General features: G+C 42.3%; 4 protein-coding genes across 5 annotated transcripts in view; 3 read left to right on the top strand and 1 right to left on the bottom strand.

Annotated features, from left to right (window-relative positions):
* The window catches only part of LOC117160973 (prohormone-1), a 49,111-nt gene extending 37,181 nt beyond the window's left edge, over positions 1–11,930 (bottom strand). The window contains exon 1 of the mRNA XM_076617853.1: positions 11,832–11,930. The gene's annotated coding sequence lies outside the window, so the exon portion shown is untranslated. The remainder of the gene's footprint in view (positions 1–11,831) is intronic.
* LOC117160959 (putative RNA-binding protein 19) lies at positions 37–4,028 on the top strand. The gene is made up of 15 exons (XM_033342092.2): positions 37–193; positions 305–509; positions 593–774; positions 860–1,102; positions 1,180–1,450; positions 1,537–1,743; positions 1,809–2,003; positions 2,080–2,345; positions 2,418–2,553; positions 2,623–2,960; positions 3,019–3,221; positions 3,303–3,419; positions 3,482–3,587; positions 3,664–3,787; positions 3,846–4,028. The coding sequence occupies exons 1-15, from the start codon at positions 158–160 to the stop codon at positions 3,917–3,919; spliced, it is 2,703 nt and encodes a 900-aa protein (XP_033197983.2). The 5' UTR covers positions 37–157; the 3' UTR covers positions 3,920–4,028.
* The window catches only part of LOC117160955 (uncharacterized), a 20,798-nt gene continuing 2,383 nt past the window's right edge, over positions 4,822–23,236 (top strand). Inside the window, exons 1-15 of one of the 2 annotated variants that reach the window (XM_033342086.2) lie at positions 4,823–5,080; positions 10,194–10,254; positions 12,678–12,860; positions 12,977–13,236; positions 13,333–13,587; positions 13,658–13,843; positions 13,912–14,177; positions 14,255–14,721; positions 14,787–14,909; positions 14,991–15,738; positions 15,817–16,002; positions 16,072–16,161; positions 16,253–16,342; positions 16,420–16,903; positions 20,469–22,235. In XM_033342086.2, coding sequence (XP_033197977.2) covers positions 5,072–5,080; positions 10,194–10,254; positions 12,678–12,860; positions 12,977–13,236; positions 13,333–13,587; positions 13,658–13,843; positions 13,912–14,177; positions 14,255–14,721; positions 14,787–14,909; positions 14,991–15,738; positions 15,817–16,002; positions 16,072–16,161; positions 16,253–16,342; positions 16,420–16,903; positions 20,469–22,235 — 5,175 coding nt within the window. In that variant the 5' untranslated portion in view covers positions 4,823–5,071. Of the gene's footprint in view, positions 5,081–10,193; positions 10,255–12,677; positions 12,861–12,976; positions 13,237–13,332; positions 13,588–13,657; positions 13,844–13,911; positions 14,178–14,254; positions 14,722–14,786; positions 14,910–14,990; positions 15,739–15,816; positions 16,003–16,071; positions 16,162–16,252; positions 16,343–16,419; positions 16,904–20,468; positions 22,236–23,236 lie in introns of both variants that reach the window. The other variant, XM_076617838.1, reaches the window with a different exon arrangement.
* Positions 16,910–20,473, top strand: LOC143302578 (uncharacterized). Its single transcript, XM_076617840.1, has one exon. It carries the CDS (start codon positions 18,350–18,352, stop codon positions 20,042–20,044), a length of 1,695 nt encoding a protein of 564 aa, XP_076473955.1. The 5' UTR covers positions 16,910–18,349; the 3' UTR covers positions 20,045–20,473.

Here is a 23,236-nt window from a genome sequence, read left to right as displayed (position 1 = left end):
TGTATATTCCATGGACAGAAATATGCACATGGTATAACCTAACCTTTTTGGTACTCACCTTCTTGATATCCTAGAAACATAACCTCTATGAAACGTAAATGTGCAATTTATGTAAACATTTAATGTTTAGTAATAATTATAAATACATACATACAAAATGTCGCGATTAATAGTAAAAAATTTACCAAAAAATGTAAGTGACAATGTCTCACGACATTATATTAAATTATCATAACATTAAAATAAAGAAAAGATTATAAATAAGAGATAAGTAAGAAAGCTAATTTGCGATGACGATTTATAGATTACAGATACAAAATTAAAGGAACTTTTCAGTGAAAAAGGTTTAATAACAGACGTACAATTAAAATATACGAAGGATGGCAAATTTAGACGATTTGCTTTTGTTGGATTTAAGACAGAAGAGCAAGCTACAGCTGTCAAAGAATATTTTGATCAAACATGTATTGACACCTGCAAAATATCCATTGAACAGTGTGCAAGTTTAGGTATTTGTGAATTATTAATATATAATTATATTAAAAACAGTGATGTGTATTTAATATTTACTCATAAATATTGAGTCCTATAGGAGATTCTTCTAAACCCAGAGCATGGAGTAAATACGCGCCTGATAGTTCAAAGGGTAAGATTAATAATACAGACTCTACTGAGATAACAGAAAACACAGCCCTGAACAAACGAACAGTAGACGAAGAGAAAGGTAAAAAAGAAGAAGGCATTAAAAAGGAAATCAGAGAAGCATTGGAAAAGGTAGATATATAACTATAGCTTATTTTGCTGCTATATTTTTTAAATTTGGAAACTTAATTATCACGTTACTCATTTATATATATAGCACAAAGATGATCCTTTATTTATGGAATTTCTTGAAAGTCATACAACAGATAAGGCTATATGGAAGAATGATACAATATTGGCAGCTATTCAAACTAAAGAACATAGTGATAATGAAATCAATGATAGTAAATCTAGTGATCAGAATAATGATAAAGAATACAGTAAGGAAGAAGAGGATGAGGAAGAAGAGGGAAAAGAGAGGGAGCAAAAGATTGCAAACAAAGTTATATCTGATTTAGAGGTAATTCTGAATGCTCATACTTTTCTTCTACTTATGAGTTTTTCTGCATGTATTTATGTTTGTTCTGTCTTAAACAGTACATGGAATCCTTGAAAGGAAAAGAAAAGAATATAGAAAACAGGATTTCGAATGATAAGAGTAAATCTAAACATGGTTCTATAAAATTGTTTACTGTGAAACTTCGAGGATTAGCATATAATCACAAGAAAAAAAATATCAAACAATTTTTTCATCCACTGAAAGCAAAATCAATACGAATATCACCAAAAATTAAGGGTATTGCTTATGTTGGTTTCAAAACTGAACAGCACTTGAGGAAAGCATTGCTGAAAAACAAAAGTTTTTTAGGTATAAACGATGTAGTTAACTGCAATTGGGAGCTTTTTTATTTTCCATCTTTCTTTTGCTTATATCTATTCTATTGGCCTTTTTAGATGGGAGACAAATATTTGTAATGCAATATGAAGCAAAAGAATATAATTCTGATGAAGCAGGAAACAAAGACGATAACGTTAGGTGGAAGAAACAATTAGAAGCATTAAAAAGTGAAGATAGCATCGCGGAATCTGGAAGAATGTTTATCCGAAATCTGTCATATACAATAACCGAAGATAATATTCGACAGTTATTTGAAAAATATGGTAGATGGCCGATTTTTATGCATAATACGATATTTACAATACTAATATCACGATCTTTTATATAGGTCCTATAAGTGAAGTTAACTTACCTATCGATCGCACAACCAGAAAACCAAAAGGTTTTGGTACAATAACATTTTTAATGGCCGAGCACGCGGTTAAAGCATACAGTGAGTTAGATGGTTCGATTTTAGACGGAAGAATGTTACATGTTCTTCCAGCTAAAGCGAAACCCGACCCTATGGAAGAACTTGACGAAAGTGAGAATAAATCGTATATAATTCTATCGTCCAGTTTGTTTGAATAATTGCAGTGCGTATAACTTTTATGTTACAGGAGGATTAACTTACAAGCAGAAGAAAGAATTGAAAGCTAAAATAGCTGCGGGATCATCGCACAATTGGAATACTCTTTTCCTTGGTCAAAATGCTGTAGCAGACACTATAGCTGCTACTTATAATACGACGAAGGAAAAGGTGCTTGAAGATGGATCAAAGGGTTTAAGTGCTGCTGTTAAGTTGGCATTGGGAGAAACACAATTAGTTCAGGATTCCAGGAAATTTTTGGAGGAAAACGGAGTTTGTTTAGATGCATTCAATCAAGTAAGTATTATTTAGGATATAACCGAGAATAAAAAATGACAATCAAATAATTTGATTGATACATTTTCTCAGCCACCGAATAAACGGTCGAAAACTGTGATACTGGTAAAAAATTTACCTGCTGCATCGCCGGCACAGGAAATTCGACAATTATTTGCACGACATGGTGAATTGGGGAGATTTGTAATGCCACCCTCAGGAATTACTGGTATGGTTTTTATTAATATCATTATGTGTATCATTACCAACGACGAGTTATCGTGTAATGTTTGTTTAGCTTTGGTGGAATTCTTGGAACCTTCTGAGGCACGAAAAGCATTTACACAATTGGCATATACTAAATATAAACATTTACCACTTTATCTTGAATGGGCTCCTGACAATAGTTTTACTACCCCTCCTCCTATGGGAAAAAACAAAGCCACAGAAGTTGGGGCAAACGAGAAAAAGAACATTAAAGAAGTTGACAAACAGGCAGAGGAATTTTCAGAAAGTATAAACGATACAAATAATGCTAATAAAGAAGAAAGCGAAGATGAGGATGAACCTGAACAAGAAACAACTCTTTTCGTAAAGAATATTAATTTCACAACTACAGAAGAGCAGCTAAAAACGGTAAATAATTTAATATTGCATTTTTCTATTATTCGATGGATAATATATTGTTTTGTAGTATTTTGGCAAATGCGGTGCTCTTCATTATGCCTCAATAGCAACAAAGAAGGATCCAAAAAATCCTGGCGCTAAACTGTCGATGGGTTATGGATTCGTTAGATATAAAAGGAAAGTAGACGCGGATCGAGCATTAAAAGTCTTACAAATGACAGTGCTAGAGGGAAAGACTTTAGAACTCAAACGTTCTGAACGAACACTAATGTATGTCTATAAATTTCCTACGAGTCCTGTTACAACATTTGCAACTCTAATAAACATTTTCTTTTATTGAAATATTTGCAGAACTGATTTAAAGAGTGTAAAGAAGACATCGACAGTAACGGCTCAAACAGGCACGAAAATTTTAATAAGAAACGTACCATTCCAGGCGACGGTTGAGGAAGTAACTGAACTATTCAAGTACGTACTTTATTTATTCTAACTTAGGCACGATTTTTATGTCTTCTTTATTAAAATGTTAGAGCGTTCGGAGAGTTGAAAGCGGTGCGACTGCCAAAAAAATTGGTTGGTGTTGAAAAGCACAGAGGATTCGCCTTCGTAGAGTATTATACAAAAAGTGAGGCCAAGGTATTCAAAAAAATTAATACAATCTTTTATCATTAAATTAACGATCGGTATTTCATGCCTTTTATTTCGTTCATAGAAAGCGTTTAAGGCGTTGTGTCAAAGTACTCACTTGTACGGTCGAAGACTGGTCTTGGAATGGGCTCAAACCGAAGAAGGCGTGGAAGAAGTTAGGAAGCGAACCGCTAAACACTTTTATCAAGGTAAGTACATTATGATTCGTTTTTACAGTGCGCGTGCCAATAAATTATTCTTTAACAGATCAACCGGTTCAGAAGAGCAAAAAGGCGACACTAAATCCAGAAGACGTCGGTTTGGGAGATGCCTCATTATGAGTTACTTATAATACATAAAGATAATTCGTTATGAGTTAAATTGTTTATCAGATTTTGTACATAGCATTGACCGAGGAAACAAAGAAATAAATTCACGAAGTACACGTGACTCGCAGAGTGTATTTTCTTTCAATAGCTGGCAGTGATTCAAATCGATCGAGAGTTAAAAAATTCTCTTCGACTCGTAAAAGTGTGCACATTATTAACCTTCGCGTCACGTTGGAACTTTTTCTCGTCTTACTTTTCTCGAAAATACTTTGAATTTCTACCAGTAACACGCCACTGGTGACACATCGTACTATGCGTACTAATTCTACGTATTTGGGTTTTGATATTGAATTGGTTTCGCGTGCCAGTGGATATCGCCTAGTTGATATTAATCTTCGACCCACGTTCCAGCCCGATTCAGCTGCAGTTTCGAAGACAGTTCGCAACTACAATTCTAGATCAAAACGTTTTATTGTATTGTAACTTCTAAACTACCTGTACAGTCGCTTCCCAAAGCATAATCCTTTTTTAATTCGTTAATACGTTCTGATGTCACCTCGATAGTAATTTTGCGTTGAAATTTACGATTATCGTATGGAGCGACTAAGGAGAATTTGCATAGAAAAAAAATCGGGATGATTTATAGACTAATCTGAGAAAGTTAAAAAAAAGTGAGGCGTGTCAAAAAATTTAAATCAGCTCTAGGACGTTTCTGCCGTAAACAAATTGGATAAAAAACAGGCGAAGATACCAGTGCTTTTGATATATCAGTATTAAAAGAAGCGAACTCGCAGAGGATTCGGGTGAAGGTGGAAGGGAAGAAATGTTTTCCTTTCACCTCTGTTAGAAGGAGTGGCAGGAATGGCTCGAGAGGCTCGGGGAGTCTTACGGTAGAGGTGGAAACGACCCATGAAAGTAACAGTGCCTTCTCCACCTTCTGCTCAACACTTAGTCTCATACTCCTTGCCCTGGAGAACGGTGCACGCGATTCTTTCAGTGTCCTTCGGTGTCGACGTACAGGTACAAGGTCGCGAGTGCACCGGAAACGTGTACACGGGGAATCGAGAAGTCGTGTCTATGCAAGCATAGTGCGCGATGTGCTCGACCTGACGAATTTCCAACGAAGACAATCGACAACCGGGGATCGATAATCAAACAACGAAAATGGATTGGGTAAGATCAGATACTCCAATTAATTTTGTTCTGTTTACAAAAACGTAGTTAACATCGAATTAAGTATAAGGATTGGCACACAGACGCAAGATCCTGTAAAGATTCTCTAGTCATCTTAAGTACTACAAAGGTGTTATTATTTACACTTTTATCGATCTTTTCCTTTGGCAAAGAGTTCGTTAAAATCTTATATGAGAAAAGACAGGTCTCTTTGAAAAGCCGCTCGAACAATTTAGGTAAAAAATTCAACAAGTAACGGTAGCATAGCACTAAGGAACTTTCTCGTTCCGAGAATGAATGATAATCATGACGTAAAAAAACACCGTGTGAGTGGTTCGATGTTCATCTTCCTATGGCTTTTCGGTCTAGGTTGACCCGATTCTCATCCACGTTTCGACGGTTCGCTGTTGCAAGTTAATAGGCAACGTAGGGTGTTCTCTTGCAAGGAGATGAATCGATAATCAAGAAATATGATTTGGACGTCAGAACTCGGTGCATCAAAAATAAACTTGCGGCACCGCAAAACTTCTTTAGGTCGTTGATCGATATCACTTTCTCCATACTTTATTCAGTAAATTATGACTGGTGCTAAACGTTAGTTTCTCCGAGGAAGAAAACGGCCTAGACCGTTGAAAGAAAGATAAGATAGAGTAGAATGTAGAATCCTGGGGCAATTGTAGGTAGCATCAACGGACAAAATCCTCGTAGAGCGGCGCCGCGCGTTTTCAAAGTTGGGGCTGGGCTGACCGGATTGTTCGAGGGCGAGATCTACATGCATATCAAATACTTGAGAACGATCGTCGGCTTCCTGCCGGTAGAGGAGGGAGAGGAAATCTACCGGTTATTCGAGCCATACCACTGCCTTCAACTGCACACTTCACTTTAAGCCGCCGCGACAAGCAAAGAAGGAGCGAATGCATGTAGCAATTCGAGATTGCAAAACAGTCGAGGTCGTAACAGTTCTCTTTACCCGCTTTACCCAAACCGACCTCCTGCCATCCTATGTACTTGCTCCGAAAATATCATTTTACATACATGCATAAGTACTTAGGTACCTTCTTTTGATCAGAATCGTGCTACTTTCTCACCTATGGCAGAAAAGAAACGTAGCATGTCTAAGCCTCGAGATGAAGAAACAGTTACGCGCGTCCTTGGAAGAGTGATCCATGGCGAATAGGGCCGATCTAAGATTTCTGTAACGTTTACACAACGTGAAATTCGAAATGCTGCAGGCATTTTTCAAGAACCATTAACTAAACCATAGACGGAATCAATCGGAAATAATTGTGCAACCGATTGACGCAACCAAGTGTAAAATGAATAATCTATTCCGTTTAATTAAACGTTATCGCTTTCACGTGGTAGGGAAATCATAGAACGATAGCTAATAGAGCTTAGACGAACTTTTCTTATTCGAAGTAGCTTATAACGTCCTTGGAAAAAATGTCGGCAAAGGAATGTTTCGTTCGCTTACGGACGAACGGACGGAAAAAGCAGACAGTGGACGAAGACTAAAAGCGAGAGAAGAGAAGAAAAGAACGAAAAAAGTACTTGGAGCGTGCAAGGAAGGCCATCTGCTGACCTTTCAGAGACTCGTTCAGCGATCTTTCTTTTCCTTTTAGTCGTCAATTATGACCTGCCTATTTACGGCAGAAAGTAAGCTTTTTTCATCGATAAAGAAATTAAAAAAGGCATGGACACATTTCACGTTAAATCGGGCATCCGATTTTATGATCTTGCTCCGATTTGCATTTTCGATCTCTCCTAACGACGCTAACCGGATTCCACGGATCCCGCATAATTTTCCATGTTTTACGGTCGATTTCTTGCGATTGTAAAATACAGAAAAAGAACGAAGCGAGGAATCGCCGAACCGAATGCGGAACTGAAAATAGTGAAACGAAAGGAAAAACGTAAATGAATAAAGCAAAGAACGAGGACCACCGGGCTCCATTATGTTGCGAATCGTCAGGATTCCCTCTGGTAATTAAGAACGATAAAGAAGATTTAATTAAGGGTACGATCGTACTATTAGTTTCCTGGTAAACAGAGCGAGAGTCCGGTGCCTCGAAGCGAATTCCATGGAAAGTAAAAGTGACCAAACCACGCTAGATTTATCCGCCAGAGACAGATCGACCCGACTCGGCTTTACTTTCGACTACATGTTCCATAGGGATGTGAAACAATAAATTACTCTTTCGTTTAAGGCTAACCGATTATAACTTGGATTTTCAAAACCCAACAAGTAGTCTACAGTTTAGAAACGGACGCAACTCGATGCAATTTCCATTATAGCTGATCCCGATCTTCAATTACCACTTGATCAACGTTAAGTAAATCCACGGTTACCATTCTTTCTCAAGATTACTCATAATTGAATCTTACCAAACGATCGTTGCTTCTCCGTGCGATTCGCGATTGCGGCGATAATTGGAAATCTCAGGAACAGAAGGGTATCGGAGCTGTAATCGAGCGAGAATTTCATCGCGATATGAGAAACGATATGGAATACAGGATTCAAAATAATTAAAGTCATTGAATATGGTAACCCTCGTTACAATGTCGCACGAATCGTCCGGTAACCTTTGCAACTGGTTTGCAGCTACCGGTACTAGATTCTGGATCTTCAAGGTTACGATAAAATTAACTATCTCTCATTTCGTTCTTTCGTCCCTGCGTGCCTGGAATATCGAAAGATCCTCGCGAGCGTGTTTCGCTTTCGACCTTTGTTTCGCTCGATACGAACGTCGTTGACACTTATTTTCTCAACGTGCCTGTTTTCCTAAACTTAGAAGATGGAATTCCCCATCTGCCGGACGAAACATTTCGAGAAGCTAAGCCTTCTACTTTTGCTCGTAGAGCAACGCACGAGAATCCCGGTTCTAAATCTAAACGGACGCGACTCGTTCTACATAATACACGTATCGATTGATTCTCTGAAAAGGTCTCGGTGTTGAGTCATCGACAACAAGTAACGGAATTAAAGCGAAGGGTGAAGTCATCGAAATCGTCTGGACGTCAACGAGCCGTTCAAATGTCACAGGAACTCGAAGCGTGTCCAGTGGCGGTCGTACGGATCGAATGTAAATAAGTTGCTCGTTTGACGATTCGTCGCCAGTTCCATCCAAATAATCGGTTCCGATTGAAACGGTTGCGTAACATTGAACCTCGATAATTGCCACATATTACAGGGTACCGATCGGTGGCCGAATCGATGTAACTTTTGGTCCAAGTAACGCGTTCCTGTCTTTCCTGTATCGATAATTCCTATTACCCGCTGCTTTCACATCGAGTAATAGTCTTTCTTTTTGCATGAGGAATCGAAAGTACCTGCGATTGACATTTCCTGGTAAAAACAATCAAAACTTGCGAATCATCTATGATCGATGAGGTTCGAATTCAGGTCTTTACGGCTATTGCGAGCATTGAAATCACCGGACGGCACCTACAATCTCTTTGCTAAATCTTTGCATAGGTACGAACAGAATCTTGGAATTCAACGAATAACGTTCGAATATAATTACGCTTTCACTTCTAAACAACCAGTTGAAATATCTACATTTTCAAAGTTTGCACAGCGATAACTGATACCAGTCGGAGCTTCCGTGACGATCGGAATCACCGAAATCCTCGCGAATATTTCCGTTCCGGTTATGAAACTTCCCGAATGGAACTCGTCAGTGGAGCAGGTGGTTTTCACGCGTTGCACACCGTATCGTTTGCAGTCGCTAGCCAGAACAATTTCCCGGTTGAAGCGCGCTTGTAGAGCTACGAGTCTGCCGTTCTCGTAGAAAGTTATTTGACATTTAGATAGGTCCGCGGGGAATTTTCGACTCACCCACGTCCATGTTAGCGTGCGGCTATACATACAATTTATTCAATCGCCACTGTTTTCTCTTTGCCACGCGATGTTCCGATTTTAAATCTTCCAACGAGAAATCAAAAATTCTTCTCTTTATTCTCCTTCTCTTTATGGTGCTTGTAAACGAACTGCTTGTGTCGGAAAACGATATCATTTGGCGTTACTCCGTTGAAACGAAGAAGCGGAAAAATCGGGCGCACCCCTGTCGATCGTAATAGTGGAATGCGCGATCGACGACGGTCGTTTCAAGCCTTCTCAGCTTCTTCTCCCGGCCATGCTAATTATTGTTCTATCGTCAGGAATGACGTTACGACGTAACGTTAACGTAACGCGCTCGCTGGCCGAAACGTACGAGAAAGTCGTCGCGGAACGATGTTCTTTCTTTTTGCTTTCTCTTTACGCACTCGTTACGTAACGAGGAGTGGCTCGTTGGGTGTCACGGTCCTGTTCTATTTGCCGGATACGTCGATTTATCCTCGAGGTCTTCGATATAATCGGAATCTCCGCTGTGTGTTGGCAGGTGCGCTGCTCGCCAACGCGACCCCATAACGACTCGCCGTTCATCGATCGATCGATAGCTTCTCTTTCCACGGTTAAAACGTTATCCTTAGTATCTTAGTCGACGTGGGAGTTTTTAATATAGAGCGCACAAACCGCCGGATCTACTTCTAATACCACAATTCGAGACGGAGATCGATCGTAGAGATAGATTGGATGAAAGTTTATAGCGAGTCTTTAACGCTGCGATGATTAACACACTGTAGCCGCGGGCTACATCGAGTAGCGTGTCTACTTATTCTGTTGATAAGTAAATCTACTTAATTCGTTAATTTCGACGGGCCACGCTATTATCGCGTCACGACTTTTAGTATCATATTAAGAGGCTTCTTATGATAAACTTACGCAAGATGCTAATTTCGTCCGTGATTTCGCGTAGAAAAATATGAAAATTGCTCGCGGCTGCCAAGATCCGTCAAAAGTTCACAAGCTGCTCATTCTCGCTTATGTATAGAGAATATTAATAATTATATTATTATTAAACGAAAGAAGACTGACTCTTGCACGCACGCATCGTGTTTACTCTAGGCATAGATGAAGATAGGTAAGTACGCGGTCAGTTTCACCGTAACACGCGTCACTCATGCTAACTGACCACGAAACCATTTACACGCAGATACAGTTAATTATTCGTGCTCCGTAGCCACATCGAATAACAAATTATTAATGCGCCGCATCGCTTTTCCGTTACAGGAGAACCGAACAGTGTCGCTGCTACTTTGCTTAAGCATTCTGCTTGCGACGATTCACAACGGTGAGTATCTCCGAAAGGAACTTGTACTTGGAGAAGTAGTTTCGTGTCTCCGAGTCGATGGCGGAAAGCAAGACGTGCGATAGCTAAATTCCACGTTGACTTGTAATTTTCCGCAAGTTGAGAAACAGCCCGCGAATCGACACTACGAGTTTATCCTATAAGAGTGATTAATTAGTAACGATAATTATCGTCGCGATCTTTTCATCTATCGTTGCGAACGAATGACTGAAAGACTATGATACAGTAAGAATAAAACTTGCGCTTGTTCCTATCGAAATAAAAAATTGGGTCGACAAGGTTGGAACGACGAATAGCCCATTTACTTTGTGACCGAGTCTCTGATCTCTCTCCTGTAATTTCTCTAGCATAACCGGTGCAGCACGTGGGGATCGGTGCACGCACGCGGGTGCAGTTTCACTGAACTCGCCAGATCTCGACCAGTGAAACGTATGCACCTTCTCGGAGAAAACGATCGAAGCAAAAACGGGGCCCCATTCGAGGTGTAGTCGATATGTATAGGGAAAGGGGCAATAAACCTCGAAAGTATGAACATTGTAGGCATAAAACCGTCGGGATATTTAATGCGATCGTTCTCGCCAAATTTCTACCCCGTGTTTCGTAATCGATACGATAATCGTTGCCCGATTTGCAGGAAAAAACTTATAGTCGACGTGTCGGATCATTTCGATAAAGAAATACGATAAAGATACGATCGCGATCTATCGCGTACGTATATCGCGTATTACGGTAGAACTCTATTTATCTGATCTTGTCGGTAGACAAACAGTTTACACAATTAGAATTCGTATGATAGCAGCTCATCGATTTTCCTGCTATTATTTTTCGTCCACGTAATAGAAGCTCGTGTTCAGATAAATGAATTTAATCGGTAAACGTTCACTTAATCGGGCATTAACGAAAATCTCGTTGCGATAAATGAAGATGTACAGAAGGAAGAACACTCGCAAAATTCCTCGCGTCGCGAGATTGCCAATGCTACTTCGCACAGCTATAGAACGTAACGTAGTTTCTAACGACCAGATCAACTGCTTCGGATCATTAAGTATACCGGACACTGTACGTATCCTGTAGACCTAACGACCACTAACTTCTTTTCGATCGTAGGACGTCGTACTTAGGCGACAATACTCGTTCAAACATCGATAATCAGGATCAGAAATAAGAAACAGAGCGTTTTAGCGGTCTCGGTAGCAGGTAGACAGCGTGTTTGATACAGCTGCGGTAGGAATTCCAGATTTGCGGGTAACACCGCGTGTCTCGAGCCTCTTACCGATATTATCTCCGGTATTATGCGCTGCGCTTAACTCCATTACCGTCTCTGTAACGTTCATATAACGCGAAACTATTGCCAGCGTGTAGGAATGAAACAGAATCTCGGACGCTTTCTGTATCGCTGTCGATCTTTGCCCCGGGTGTAGTTCCTATTCCTTGCTCGATTATCATTATCCTGTCAGTCGTGACACAAACACGAATGCAAGCACAATTCCGCTTTGTGCGAAGCGTGCGAATCGAGGAAAACGATCGTGGAAACTATATAAAATTCTACTTTTACTTACGTATTGCTAGTATATTGCTAGTGAAAATCGAAAACGAAAACAAACTTTCCAATTCGGTGTATAGAATTTCATGTTAGAAAACTCCTGGTAATAACCGAAGACCGGTAGCGACTGAAATGCAGTTGAACAGTGCGTTATCAGTGATCGATGGAACAAAATCATTGACCGAGTTGACGAGTCTCTGTGCCACGTGGGTGGTCAGGGTCAGGTACGATCTTGATTCTGGTCTCGATTTTTACATTCTTTCTGAACGGCCTCGATTCGTGCGCGATCAGTGAAAGCATCGAGGATAATTCCCGATCGAAAGCGAGTACCGACAACGGTTCGTCAAGGCGACTGCAAATCGGGTTATCAATGAAGGAAACGTGTGAAAATAAAAGAGAAATCGCGACGCACCAGTCACCGTGTTTCTCACTAACTATCTACGAGTATATACGTATAATCCTAAATTACGAACACGATGAGCGATCACTGATGACCGGGCTAATGTAAGTACTTGTGTATAAGCATTAACGAACAGTTTGCAATTATCGGCAAACGGTAATTTTCTTCTCGTTAAACGGGTAAAAAGCGATAAAAGTAGCAAGTACGACAGATTTTATTATATAGATTCGCGTCAGAAAGGCAATTCGTTTGTGTTAACGCGAGATTACAGGCATGAAAATTCGTGGCGTATGCGATTCGCGGATCTGTTTCTCGCTCGACAAATGAAAGTTCAATCGCGTTTCAATTTCTCCGCAAAGTTTCTCTGTCGACCACTCGTGCTTGTCTTTCTATGAAAGAGTTACGCTAGCTAAAGCACCTGTACAAAACGAAATTAACAAAGGAATACTCGGTCTAACATAGGTAACGCCGAACGCAAGATCGTATGCTATTATACAAACTGGTCGATCTATCGACCAGGCACTGCCAAGTTCTCACCGCAAAACATCAATCCGTATTTATGCACCCATCTAATCTACGCTTTCGGTGGTTTCACCAAGGACAATGCCTTGAAGCCTTTCGACAAATACCAAGACATCGAGAAAGGTATGACAAACAAAGAGAGGGAAAGAGAGAGAGAGAGAGAGAGAGAGAGGACGAGAAACCAGATTCGTCCGGACACGAAAAAAATTGCATCGATTAACCTTGCGCAACTTTTAAAGGTGGATACGCCAAGTTCACTGGCTTAAAAACATACAACAAGAACTTGAAAACCCTGTTGGCTATCGGAGGTTGGAACGAAGGTTCCAGTAGGTTTTCACCGATGGTTGCCGACCCTGACAGAAGACGAGAATTCGTCAAGAACGCCATAAAGTTCCTTCGAAAGAATCACTTTGACGGTCTCGATCTCGACTGGGAATATCCAGCTTTTAGGGACGGTGGAAAGCCTCGGGACAAAGACAACTATGCCAGCTTGGTGCAGGTAAAGTAACAAAAATTAATATCTCACCGATCTAGCTAACTGTATGTTATTAACGCGTTATGCTTCTCCCGAAACCATTCATATTTGATTACAAAGGAACTGAGAGAGGAGTTTGAGAGGGAGTCTTCAAAGACCGGAAGACCGAGACTTTTACTAACGTTGGCGATGCCAGCTGGTATCGAGTACATCGACAAAGGCTACGATATTCCTAGATTAAACGAATACTTGGATTTCATCAATCTTTTATCGTATGACTACCATTCGTCTTACGAACCAGCCGTCGATCATCACTCTCCTCTATATCCTCTGGAAGAGGACAACGAATACAATTACGACACCGAGTTAACGATCGTAAGACTTTGGCAGTATGGATCGGTGTGTGGAATCTCGTAAACGCTAACGCTAGCGATAACGTTTCCAGGATTACACTGTGAACTATCTGCTGAAAAAGGGTGCCTCTCCGGGCAAGATAATCCTAGGAATTCCAACGTACGGCCGATCCTACACGCTTTTCAACGAGGATGCCACTGATCTAGGTTCGCCGGCCGATGGTCCAGGAGTCGAAGGCGACGCGACCCGCGAGAAAGGCTACCTCGCTTACTACGAAGTTAGCTTTTGCCGTTTATCATCGGGATATTAATTTTAAGACCAAATAATACGATACCGTTTCCACAGATTTGCGAGAGCCTAGCGCAATCGGACGAGTGGCAGGTGGTTCAGCCAAATGCAAAAGCTATGGGTCCTTATGCGTACAAAGGAGACCAATGGGTAGGTTACGACGACGAAGATATAGTCAAGTTAAAAGCCAAATACGCGAACGAGAAGAACTTGGGGGGAATTATGTTTTGGACGATCGACAACGACGATTTCCGGGGCAAATGTCACGATCGTCCGTATCCTCTGATCGAAGCGGCTAAAGAGATGCTCTTGACAGACAGCTCGTAAGTACACCGAGTCGACGAATCGCTGCTTTACAGTTTCAACGACACCGATAGCGATGTTTCCTTTGAAACTTCAGGAATACCGTTCAGAAGTCAAAAACAGTGGACAATCGTAAGAAACCCAGAGCCCAAGGTGTTCAGAGCAATACCGTAAGAAGAAAAGGTGGTAGACGAAGCACCACGACTGCAGCGCCTGCCCCGAAGATCCGAGCGTCCTCCTCGAGACCAAAGTATCGGACGTTTTCGCGTCCTAAAACCAGCGAAGAGGAAGAGGAGGATCAACGAGTCGACAGACGATCGTACGACCCATCCTCCGACGAAGAGGATAGCTCCGAGAGAGGAAACACGGTTAAGACTGCAAACAAAAACGAAAGACCGAGCAACAAGAATAAAAGGAGATCGTCGAAAGATCGATCGAGTTCCAATCGGAATCGTAGAAAGCAAGCTCGCCGCAAAGAAGAAACCAACAGCAACTCGAACGAAAGATCGTTGAGTAATAAACTGACTACTCCGGAACCGCCAACGACACCCGATCCCGGGACAGGTAACTTAGCCGCGATATTTCGCAAACGCCACACCGCAGAAATATTAACTTTTTATTTTCGATAGATTTCAAGTGCGAAGACGAAGGATTCTTCCCGCATCCCCGAGATTGCAAGAAATACTTCTGGTGTTTGGAGAGCGGCCCAGGAGGTCTTGGCGTAGTAGCGCACCAGTTTACGTGTCCTTCTGGTAATTCGATCGCAATCATCCGAAAATCCGTTTCAGAGATCGTCTACTCGTTCTAAAAATGATTCTCCTTCGATCGCACAGGTTTGGTGTTTAACAAGGCAGCCGATTCCTGCGATTATCCGCGCAACGTTGTATGTCCCAAATCGAAAACGTCTCAGTCGTCCGCGTCGACGACCAGAGCGCCGATAACCGCTGCCACCAGCCGTACCACTTATCTCTATAGCACTACGCGTCGACCATCCCCCGAAAAACCAGACACGGAGGAAGAGTACGAGTACTACGACGAGGACGACGACGAAGTCGAAGAGGAGGATGAAGAAGAGGGAGAGGAAGAAGAGCCTAAAACGACTACCACTCCGAAAGCGCTTTTGTATAAAACGATTACCAGAAACAAGCCTAGTACGACTACGACTACGAGTACGACAGAAGCGCCTACGACCACCTCGAAGGTTGGGAAAAATGAGCCTGAGATTACCAATATTGAGGACGAAGAGGATCCTAGGGTTATCAAAGAGCTAATAATGCTGATCAAGAAAGCAGGTGGTATAGAGCAACTAGAAAAGCAGCTGTTACTTCAAGACAAGAATGCTGACAACAGTGCGAATTCTGGCAGCGTAAACGCTACTCCTGCTACGATAAGTCGCACTTTGTACGAACGTGTACTGAATCGACAAGCTGCTAAAGTTACAAATAAGCAACGTACTTCTACGAATACAAATTACGCGAATGGGCCAGGAAGTGCGCAGTTCGAGGGATTGGACGAGGTTCCGGAAGTGAAGAGTTTGAGGCGCTCGCAAAAACCGCAATACGTGACCATCGAGAGACCAAAGTACGTGATATCGCACGTTCTGATGTTTCATTCGTTGCGTAACTATAACGTTTCGTTCGTTTCGTTCCCTTGATACAGGCCGTCTACGAAGGAACCGCCGATCGAAGACGAGCAACTCGACGAAGAAGAAGATCTCGATGAAGATAACACGGATGTAGCTTCATCCGAGGAACAGACTATTAGCAATCCTTTCTTAGCTAGCTCGACGCAGAGAGCGACGCCTAATTATATCAACATCAGACGCGCTCGACCTTCCACCTCAAGGTAAGTGAAAGAGAATAGACGCAGGAGGACGATGTTGTTCTTGTAAACGTTGCAATGGAAATCCCTCAGATACGAGAACGACGTTGAGGAGAAAAATAAGAACACGGAAGAAGAGGCGCCTATTCCCAGCCGACGCCGGCGTCCCAGCGTGTTTCCCAAGTAAGTTCGCGTTTAATTCAAAATCGCTGTTTGCCAAAAGTAAAAAGAATACAATTTCGAAAAGCGAATAACTTGCTTCTTTCGATTATAGAAATACCGAGACGAGTTCTTCCGAAAATACCAGAGATCAGGAATCTCGTTCATCCGCAAACGAAGAAAGTCCACAGACAACTAAATCCAGGTTTCTATACCTAAAACAATCTCCGCCATTTAGTAAACTTCAAGCGACTGTTATCTAATTATTTAAATATTCTTTAGGTATGTTAGCGTTCAAAGATTCAGAAGCACGACTTCACATTCCACGGAGGTTGTTTCGCAAGTGGCATCCACTAGCCAAGAACCAATTACGGAATCGGTCTCGAGCGAAGCGACCGAAATCGATCAAAAGGTGGATACCACCACCGCGACGAGTCCAGTGATCAATATTTTACCTTCGATTGGCTTATCTTCGACACCGAACGATATCCTCGTCGAGTCGGAAACGGAAAAACCGATTCCGACAACGACTCCAGAGGCTAGCTCGACTACCACCGAATCTGTGAAACTCGTCGAGGATTCGGCTACGGAAATCCTCCTAACTACGGCACCAGCGAACTTGTCTACGTTGTCGGTTCCAAATACAAGGATCAACACCGCATCGGTATCTCAGCCAAGGCCTTTTAGCTTTAACCGAAGAAATAGACCTACGACCGAGCCTACCACCACTCCGTTGCCACCGTCCAACGATCAGACGAGGTCCAAGGTGAGTATATCGTCGCGAAACCAAACGCGCTCGTCCTTTTTGGTAGGACGAGATCGATTAAGACCGAGGCAGGAGAACGCCGGTCGAAACGAGCCGACCACTGAGAACGAGCAAATCGAATCTTCTCGCGGCGGCGTTGTCAAAGAGACAGCGCACACTCGTGGAAGGTCGAAAAGCAGAGGAGTGAGTAGATACACGCCGCCGACCTTCAGAGTTAGAAACGAAGATTCGTCCAACTCCGTAGTTAGAGAACGCATTCGAACTACGGAACCTCCTGTTAGCACGGCCATTGCCACGGATGCTTCGAGAACGCGGTTCCGCCGGCCAATTGCTAAAACCACCACCGAATCCACCAAAGCTAACGAACTCGAGGACAGTCCTATCGTTAGGATCGCCCAAGGTTATCCCAGAAGGAGCTTATCTTCGAGATCGAAAAACACGGTTAAGGACGAGATAGATAACGATAAAATCACCAACATCAAGGTATTCAAAAAGCCGACTGCATTGAACAGAGACGTGTACGCCAGGACAAGATATACGAGGAAAAGAAACAACGTAGAAATTGGTGAGTTCAAAAAGGAGACGGAAGAAAAAACCAGCGAAGCCGCGCCAGATTTCTTCTATTCTTCGACATCTACTACAACAACGGACTCGATCGTCGATCGTTCTTTGAACGACACCACCATACCCATAATTGTAACTACGACCGAACGACCGATCGTGAATTCCATAGACGAAACCGATAAAGTTTTATCTCCAACGACGATATCACCGGAAACGCAAGAAACTACGATTACTGGTTTAGATACCGAGACGAACACCGTCGAAGCTGTTCGTACCACGGAATTGACAATAGAGAACGAAGTGAACACGGAGACGGACGATCGAGTCGATCCTAGCGAAGGGCTCGATCAAGTCCTTACAACGACCGATAGCGCTATCAAACTGCAAGATTTTGAACCAAACGTGATCATCGTCCTTCCTGCGAACAATACCGAAACGGTTAACGAAGAGAATATAAACTTTGCTGTTCCGAGGCGCAGAAAAGTTTTGCTAAGAAGACGGCCCGTTACATCGAGCACAACAGCTACATCGCAAGCAGAACAAGAAGAAAATAAATTAATTCCCCGTAGGAGGAAAGTGATCAAGCGTGTTCGGCCGATTCAAAGCACGGTATCCACGGTAGATGCTGATTCTTCCACGGAAAAGGATCAAATTTTGCTTAGATTTCGATCTACGACTCCTAGAGAAGATGCGACGAGTACGATCGTTGCTGAAACGTCGGACGTTTCGACGGAAAATTTCGGTTTGTCAACGACCGAAACTGTGACGGCAGAAACGATCGACTTGGATATAACCGATGGTTTCACAGGAGTCACTTTGGAAACGTCGACTGCAGAAACTGCGATCAGTGACACTGGTTTCTCCGAATCCGATGTCGTTACGATGGCCTCGACGATAATCGATAATGTTACCGCCGTTGCGGTCGATTCCACGACAAGCAAAGAGGAGTGGACAATGGAAACCGGTGCAACGGAATCAACCACGTCATCGAATTTCTTAATTAATTTCACCGACGCGAATGATATTTCGGATGAAACGTTACCATCGAGGAACGAACTCGACGCCCTGCCAACCACTATTTCGCAGCTCACTACACCTTCCGCGGCTTTCCAATCCAACCGTAGGTTAGAGACATACAATAGAACGTACTATTTAGACTCCAGATACGTGAGAAAGAAATTTGTAAGCAGGCGGCCAGTTGCTTCTTCTTCTTCTTCGGAAAATATCACCAACAATTGGTATCCAAATATAGAAACTTCGTCCCACGTGCCTTCAACTAGCGAGAGAAACGAAGTGGGTCTGTCGAAACGTAGAAAGAGCCTGTTCGTTCGTCGTAGACCGGTCTCCTCTACAACCGCGAGAACAACGGGATTTATCGAAGAAGATTTCATAGATGAGAATAAATTCGGGGACGAGAAGGAATTGCAGTTGGAAGTGCGACGTAATGTCGAAAACGCTACTCCAAGAATCAATCGAGCCTACGATGAAACCTTCTACCCTATTACTCCATCCGCCGCAAGGGAATCGGAAGAATTCTGGAACCGCTACACTACTCCATCGACCAGTGAAAGACGTTCTCCGTTTCCGGTAACTGTACAAAGCGAAACGACACTCGATAAAAGCTCCGCAAACGTCGACGAATCCTCAGAAAACGAAGAAAGCCATCGATCGGTATCCTTTAATAATCGTTCACCAGAGATTCGCCCTCGTTATAGAGTCCCAGAATCACTGAAGAAAACGGCGAGCGTGGAGGGTCTTTATTCTCTCGATTCGTTACCAGAGGAATCCGGAGAATCGAACAATCACAAGTCTAGATATCAGAACTTTCGTCAACCGAGGACGCGTTACAAATATCGAGAGATAACGAGGAATCAGCGAGAAGAGAACGAAGAATCGCTTGCAGATGCTACGCATTCGCCCAGCTTCGACTCCTCGACGCAGGTGAGAACGCGTTTCTACGCGAGACGTCCAGTGTCCAGCACAGAACCACCGGTCACGGAGACTCTGATTCCAGCGAAGAAATTCGACTACGTGGCGGATGCTTATAGAAGGCAACAATCTTTACGAACGACACCGCGTAATCAGAACGAAGAGGCAGATTCGACTACTTGGACGAGTTTGAACGAGGAACGAGCGGAGGTTCAGAACTTCGTAGATGGAGATTACGTGACTACGCCTTCTTCGCAACCGCTGGTGACGCGATTGGTCACATCCGTCGAGGAATCGGCCACCACGGAAAGACAAAAGATTCTGATAAAAACGAAATACTCTTCGTTAACGTCGAACACGAAGATTCCCCTTCAGACTACGATCGCTCGATTGGAACATCCTGCTACTACAGCCTCCCCGATCTCCGATACGCTGGAAAGATCTACAGATTCCCTGGATGAATCGGAAGGGAACGAGGACGAATCGGTGAATGAGATTCGCCAGGGCCAAGTCGAAAGATCCACGTTGCCCATAGAGGGTGAATTTCTTTATCAGGCACGATTCACCACGGAATCTCATGAATCGTCCACGATCGAGATCGAATCGGTGTTCAACAATTTGATCGGCAGTAGGGACTCTACCAAGTAATAAAACGCGTCTTCTCGAATCGTTCATCGATAATGTATATATATATATAGACACGATTATCCTTATCATGTATCATGAAAAATTCACAAGATATCTAACGATCTACGAGTCAAAAAATAGGTGAAAGTTCTCTCCTCTTCTGTCCTTCGTCGAATCACTGTCAACTAATTTCCCCGATCTTGAATACCGGAACAAAGCTGCCAGGATAATCGAATCAATGATCGTCAAACCTCTATAGCTGACAAGCAGAAAATCAGCATAGAATCACCGATATCAGCGCAGAGGATCGTCCACTTTCTTTACCTTCTCTCTCTTCTCGTTTAAGACAAAAAGAGATTGCCCCGAGAATGCTGAAAAGAGAGAGATCGAAGAGAAAGGTTTCGGAAGATCGTCATTAAGCGTGCTACCCTCTTCTAATTTTCAGGTCGCCAGCTCGGAAGTCAATAGACTACCAACCCTCAAGGAACTAATTGGTTATCAAACGAACGAATACGCCAGCAGTCCGTCACCCATATTCTTGAGCTTGTTTCCTCTTAAAGCGAAGGACGAAGAGATTTTATCGCATGAAAAAAACACGAACCGCATTCTCGAGGGAACAAGTGTTCGGAATGATACAATTTTCAATGCAGAACCAACAACTTTAATGCCAAATAAGCATGATCAAAAGGAAGAGACAGACTACGCGATACAAAATGATTTAGATTTATCCGTGGATAGTATAGACACGTATTACGTTGAGGATAATATCGACGAAAACGATATTTCGTTGACTAACAAGAAGAGGATCGATCGACAGGATTCGTCAACGACTGTCACCCTAAAACCTACCACTATGCGTGGTATTCCTTTAGTTGATTTAATGCAAAGCCAAGTCCCCCGTGGTTTTTATGTTACTAGAAGCGAAACGGAAAATCCGATACTAGAACAAGTAAAGAACGACGAATCAACCACCGAGTGGACAACATTGTCGATAGAAAGCAAAGAAAATGTTTCTTCCAAGATCGCTAACGAAATCGAACAACCCAATGCAGGTAGAACGATTGTTACCGATTTTAACCATAATGATAGCGAAGAAAATTCCAAATCTTCGACCCAAGTTATTACAACTTTAAAGCCCGATTTTTTCACGAAAAGTAACGAAGTTAAAGACAGAGACGAAAGTATAGCACCATCGACGAATCGAGTGCAAACAGAAAAAGATATAGATCTCTTTACGGAGATACCAAGTTTGGAAACAAATGCAGCACCTTCGATATCTATACCCGTAATTTCTCCGACCGATTCACCTGTTACATTTACTTCTCTATCCTCTAATGAACCCGAGTCTATTGTTTCTACGACCAGTGAATCCTTGACTAATGACGACGCTACCCTGTCTATTAAAAATACTGACTCCACTTCAACCTCTGTAACCGAAGTACAATCTAATTTCACGACTAAAACAAACATCTTAGAATCCGTAACAGAAACAGGGTTATTATATATAGAAAATGGAACGCATGCTGCACATTTGCAAGAGAATTATTCGACAGACGAAAAGGTCAGTAGCAGCCAACAAACTGGCGAAGTTAGAAGAAACGTGGTGAAGGATGGCGAAGAATCGAAGTTGAGTTCATCGTTGTCAACCACGACGCGTCCTTCTACTCAATCCGAAAGGTCGGCGAATAAATTTAATCGCCGCCGACAAAGGATCGAATTTAATCCTAATCACGAGTTTGGACGTAAATCTCAGGACGGTAGGCAGGATCATCGTTATGTAAGCCCATCGAACGAAGATCAAAAGGATTCGATAAAAGAAACAAGAAGAACGCAACATCCTCGTCGTAGAGTTATTAGTTACAGAGGGCGGCACCGCAGACCTTTTGTTACTGGTACAGCTGTGAACGACTCGCTTGCCTCCAATACAACCACTCGTACGACTAATCGTACGGTCAACGACGATGATAAACTGAAAGTAACGAAGAAATCAGCTAAGGAGGAATCCGAGCAAATCGAAGCGATAACTGGCTCCACGAAAAGAACGAAAGCGGGTAATTCTGTAGAAAATCGAAATGATGGAGAAAACGCGAACAAGGAAGAGACAAGCGTGGAAAAGAAGGTTGTGCCAAAGGCAAATCTTACCGGAAAAGAAGCTGTCTCCAAAGAAGAACGTCTTCGGATCGAGGAAAATATCGGTCGATCCGAGTCTGAGGTCAGTTTAGACTTTAAATTTCCTACACTTGCGACTTGCGATGACATAAAAAAAGAAGTATAACAATTTCTTTACAATATGTAATTCTAACTCAGACGCTATCGCTCGCTGTCCCTCTCCCTCCCTTTCTCTCTCTTTACATCTAACTAAACAAAGTGGAATACGCAACATTCACGAACCGTAAATAAAAACGACAAAACCGATCAGACCTCCTTGTAGTTTATCCAGACATCCGGACGAAAAAAGAACAAAGCTACTCGTCGATGACTTTAAAAGCATACGACAAAGCTCAGATCGATCGCGGCATTCATTTCACGCCATAACGAAAGAAAGGAGTTGATCCGATTCTTCGGTGACAACGATTAACGAAAAAAATCGTATAACAGCAGGAGGAAAAGTATTTCAGAAGGGATCACTATCTACGGAAGAAATTCATCGAGCATCTTTTCTGCCATCTTCGCCATAATCTTCACCTACCACTGATTTTACTCTACCCTCAAATCAATTAACACTTTTTTCTTCTACGAGGCGTGTGTCGCATATTTTAGGGCGCCTTCGTTACGCTTATTTTGTTTCATCTTACGATGTATTTTAACCCTTTGTGCTTTGCTCCTTTTATATATATGTATATTTACCGCGAACTCGACGATTATGAAACTTTCTCTATAACCTTTGTTCATTGATGCTTGTGAAATGGCAGTAAAATGTCAACAGTGCAAAGGGTTAATGCTTAGCTACGAAATTCAGCAATTTAACACAAGAATGAAGTGCCATTGTTGTCTCGCGCGCTTATCCTCTAATTATTCTTAGCTCCTCTTCTCTCATGCATCGTTTCAGTGCTTTTTAGCCCTGAATACGATTATTCAAAATAAAACGGCCAACATGTCAATCGGTATAAGTCTTACGATATGAAACTGAAGCGCAAAAATTACAAACGTTTAGGTAAAGGATCCTACGCTCTTGATACCTCACTGAGATTCGTTACAACGCGCTATCTACGA

Source organism: Bombus vancouverensis, chromosome 4 (genome assembly GCF_051014615.1).
Source record: "Bombus vancouverensis nearcticus chromosome 4, iyBomVanc1_principal, whole genome shotgun sequence".
Classification (NCBI taxonomy): Eukaryota; Metazoa; Arthropoda; class Insecta; order Hymenoptera; family Apidae; genus Bombus; species Bombus vancouverensis.
The sequence above is the reverse complement of the archived record's forward strand: the minus strand, read 5'-3'. Positions and strand labels throughout refer to the sequence as shown.

Coding starts and splice junctions, on each gene's coding strand:
- LOC117160959 (XM_033342092.2), top strand. CDS start 158: ATGTCGCGATTAATAGTAAAAAATTTACCAAAAAAT. Junction 2,346..2,417: donor GTTTAGATGCATTCAATCAA/GTAAGTATTATT, acceptor ACATTTTCTCAG/CCACCGAATAAACGGTCGAA. Junction 3,788..3,845: donor CGCTAAACACTTTTATCAAG/GTAAGTACATTA, acceptor ATTCTTTAACAG/ATCAACCGGTTCAGAAGAGC.
- LOC143302578 (XM_076617840.1), top strand. CDS start 18,350: ATGGCCTCGACGATAATCGATAATGTTACCGCCGTTGCGGTCGATTCC.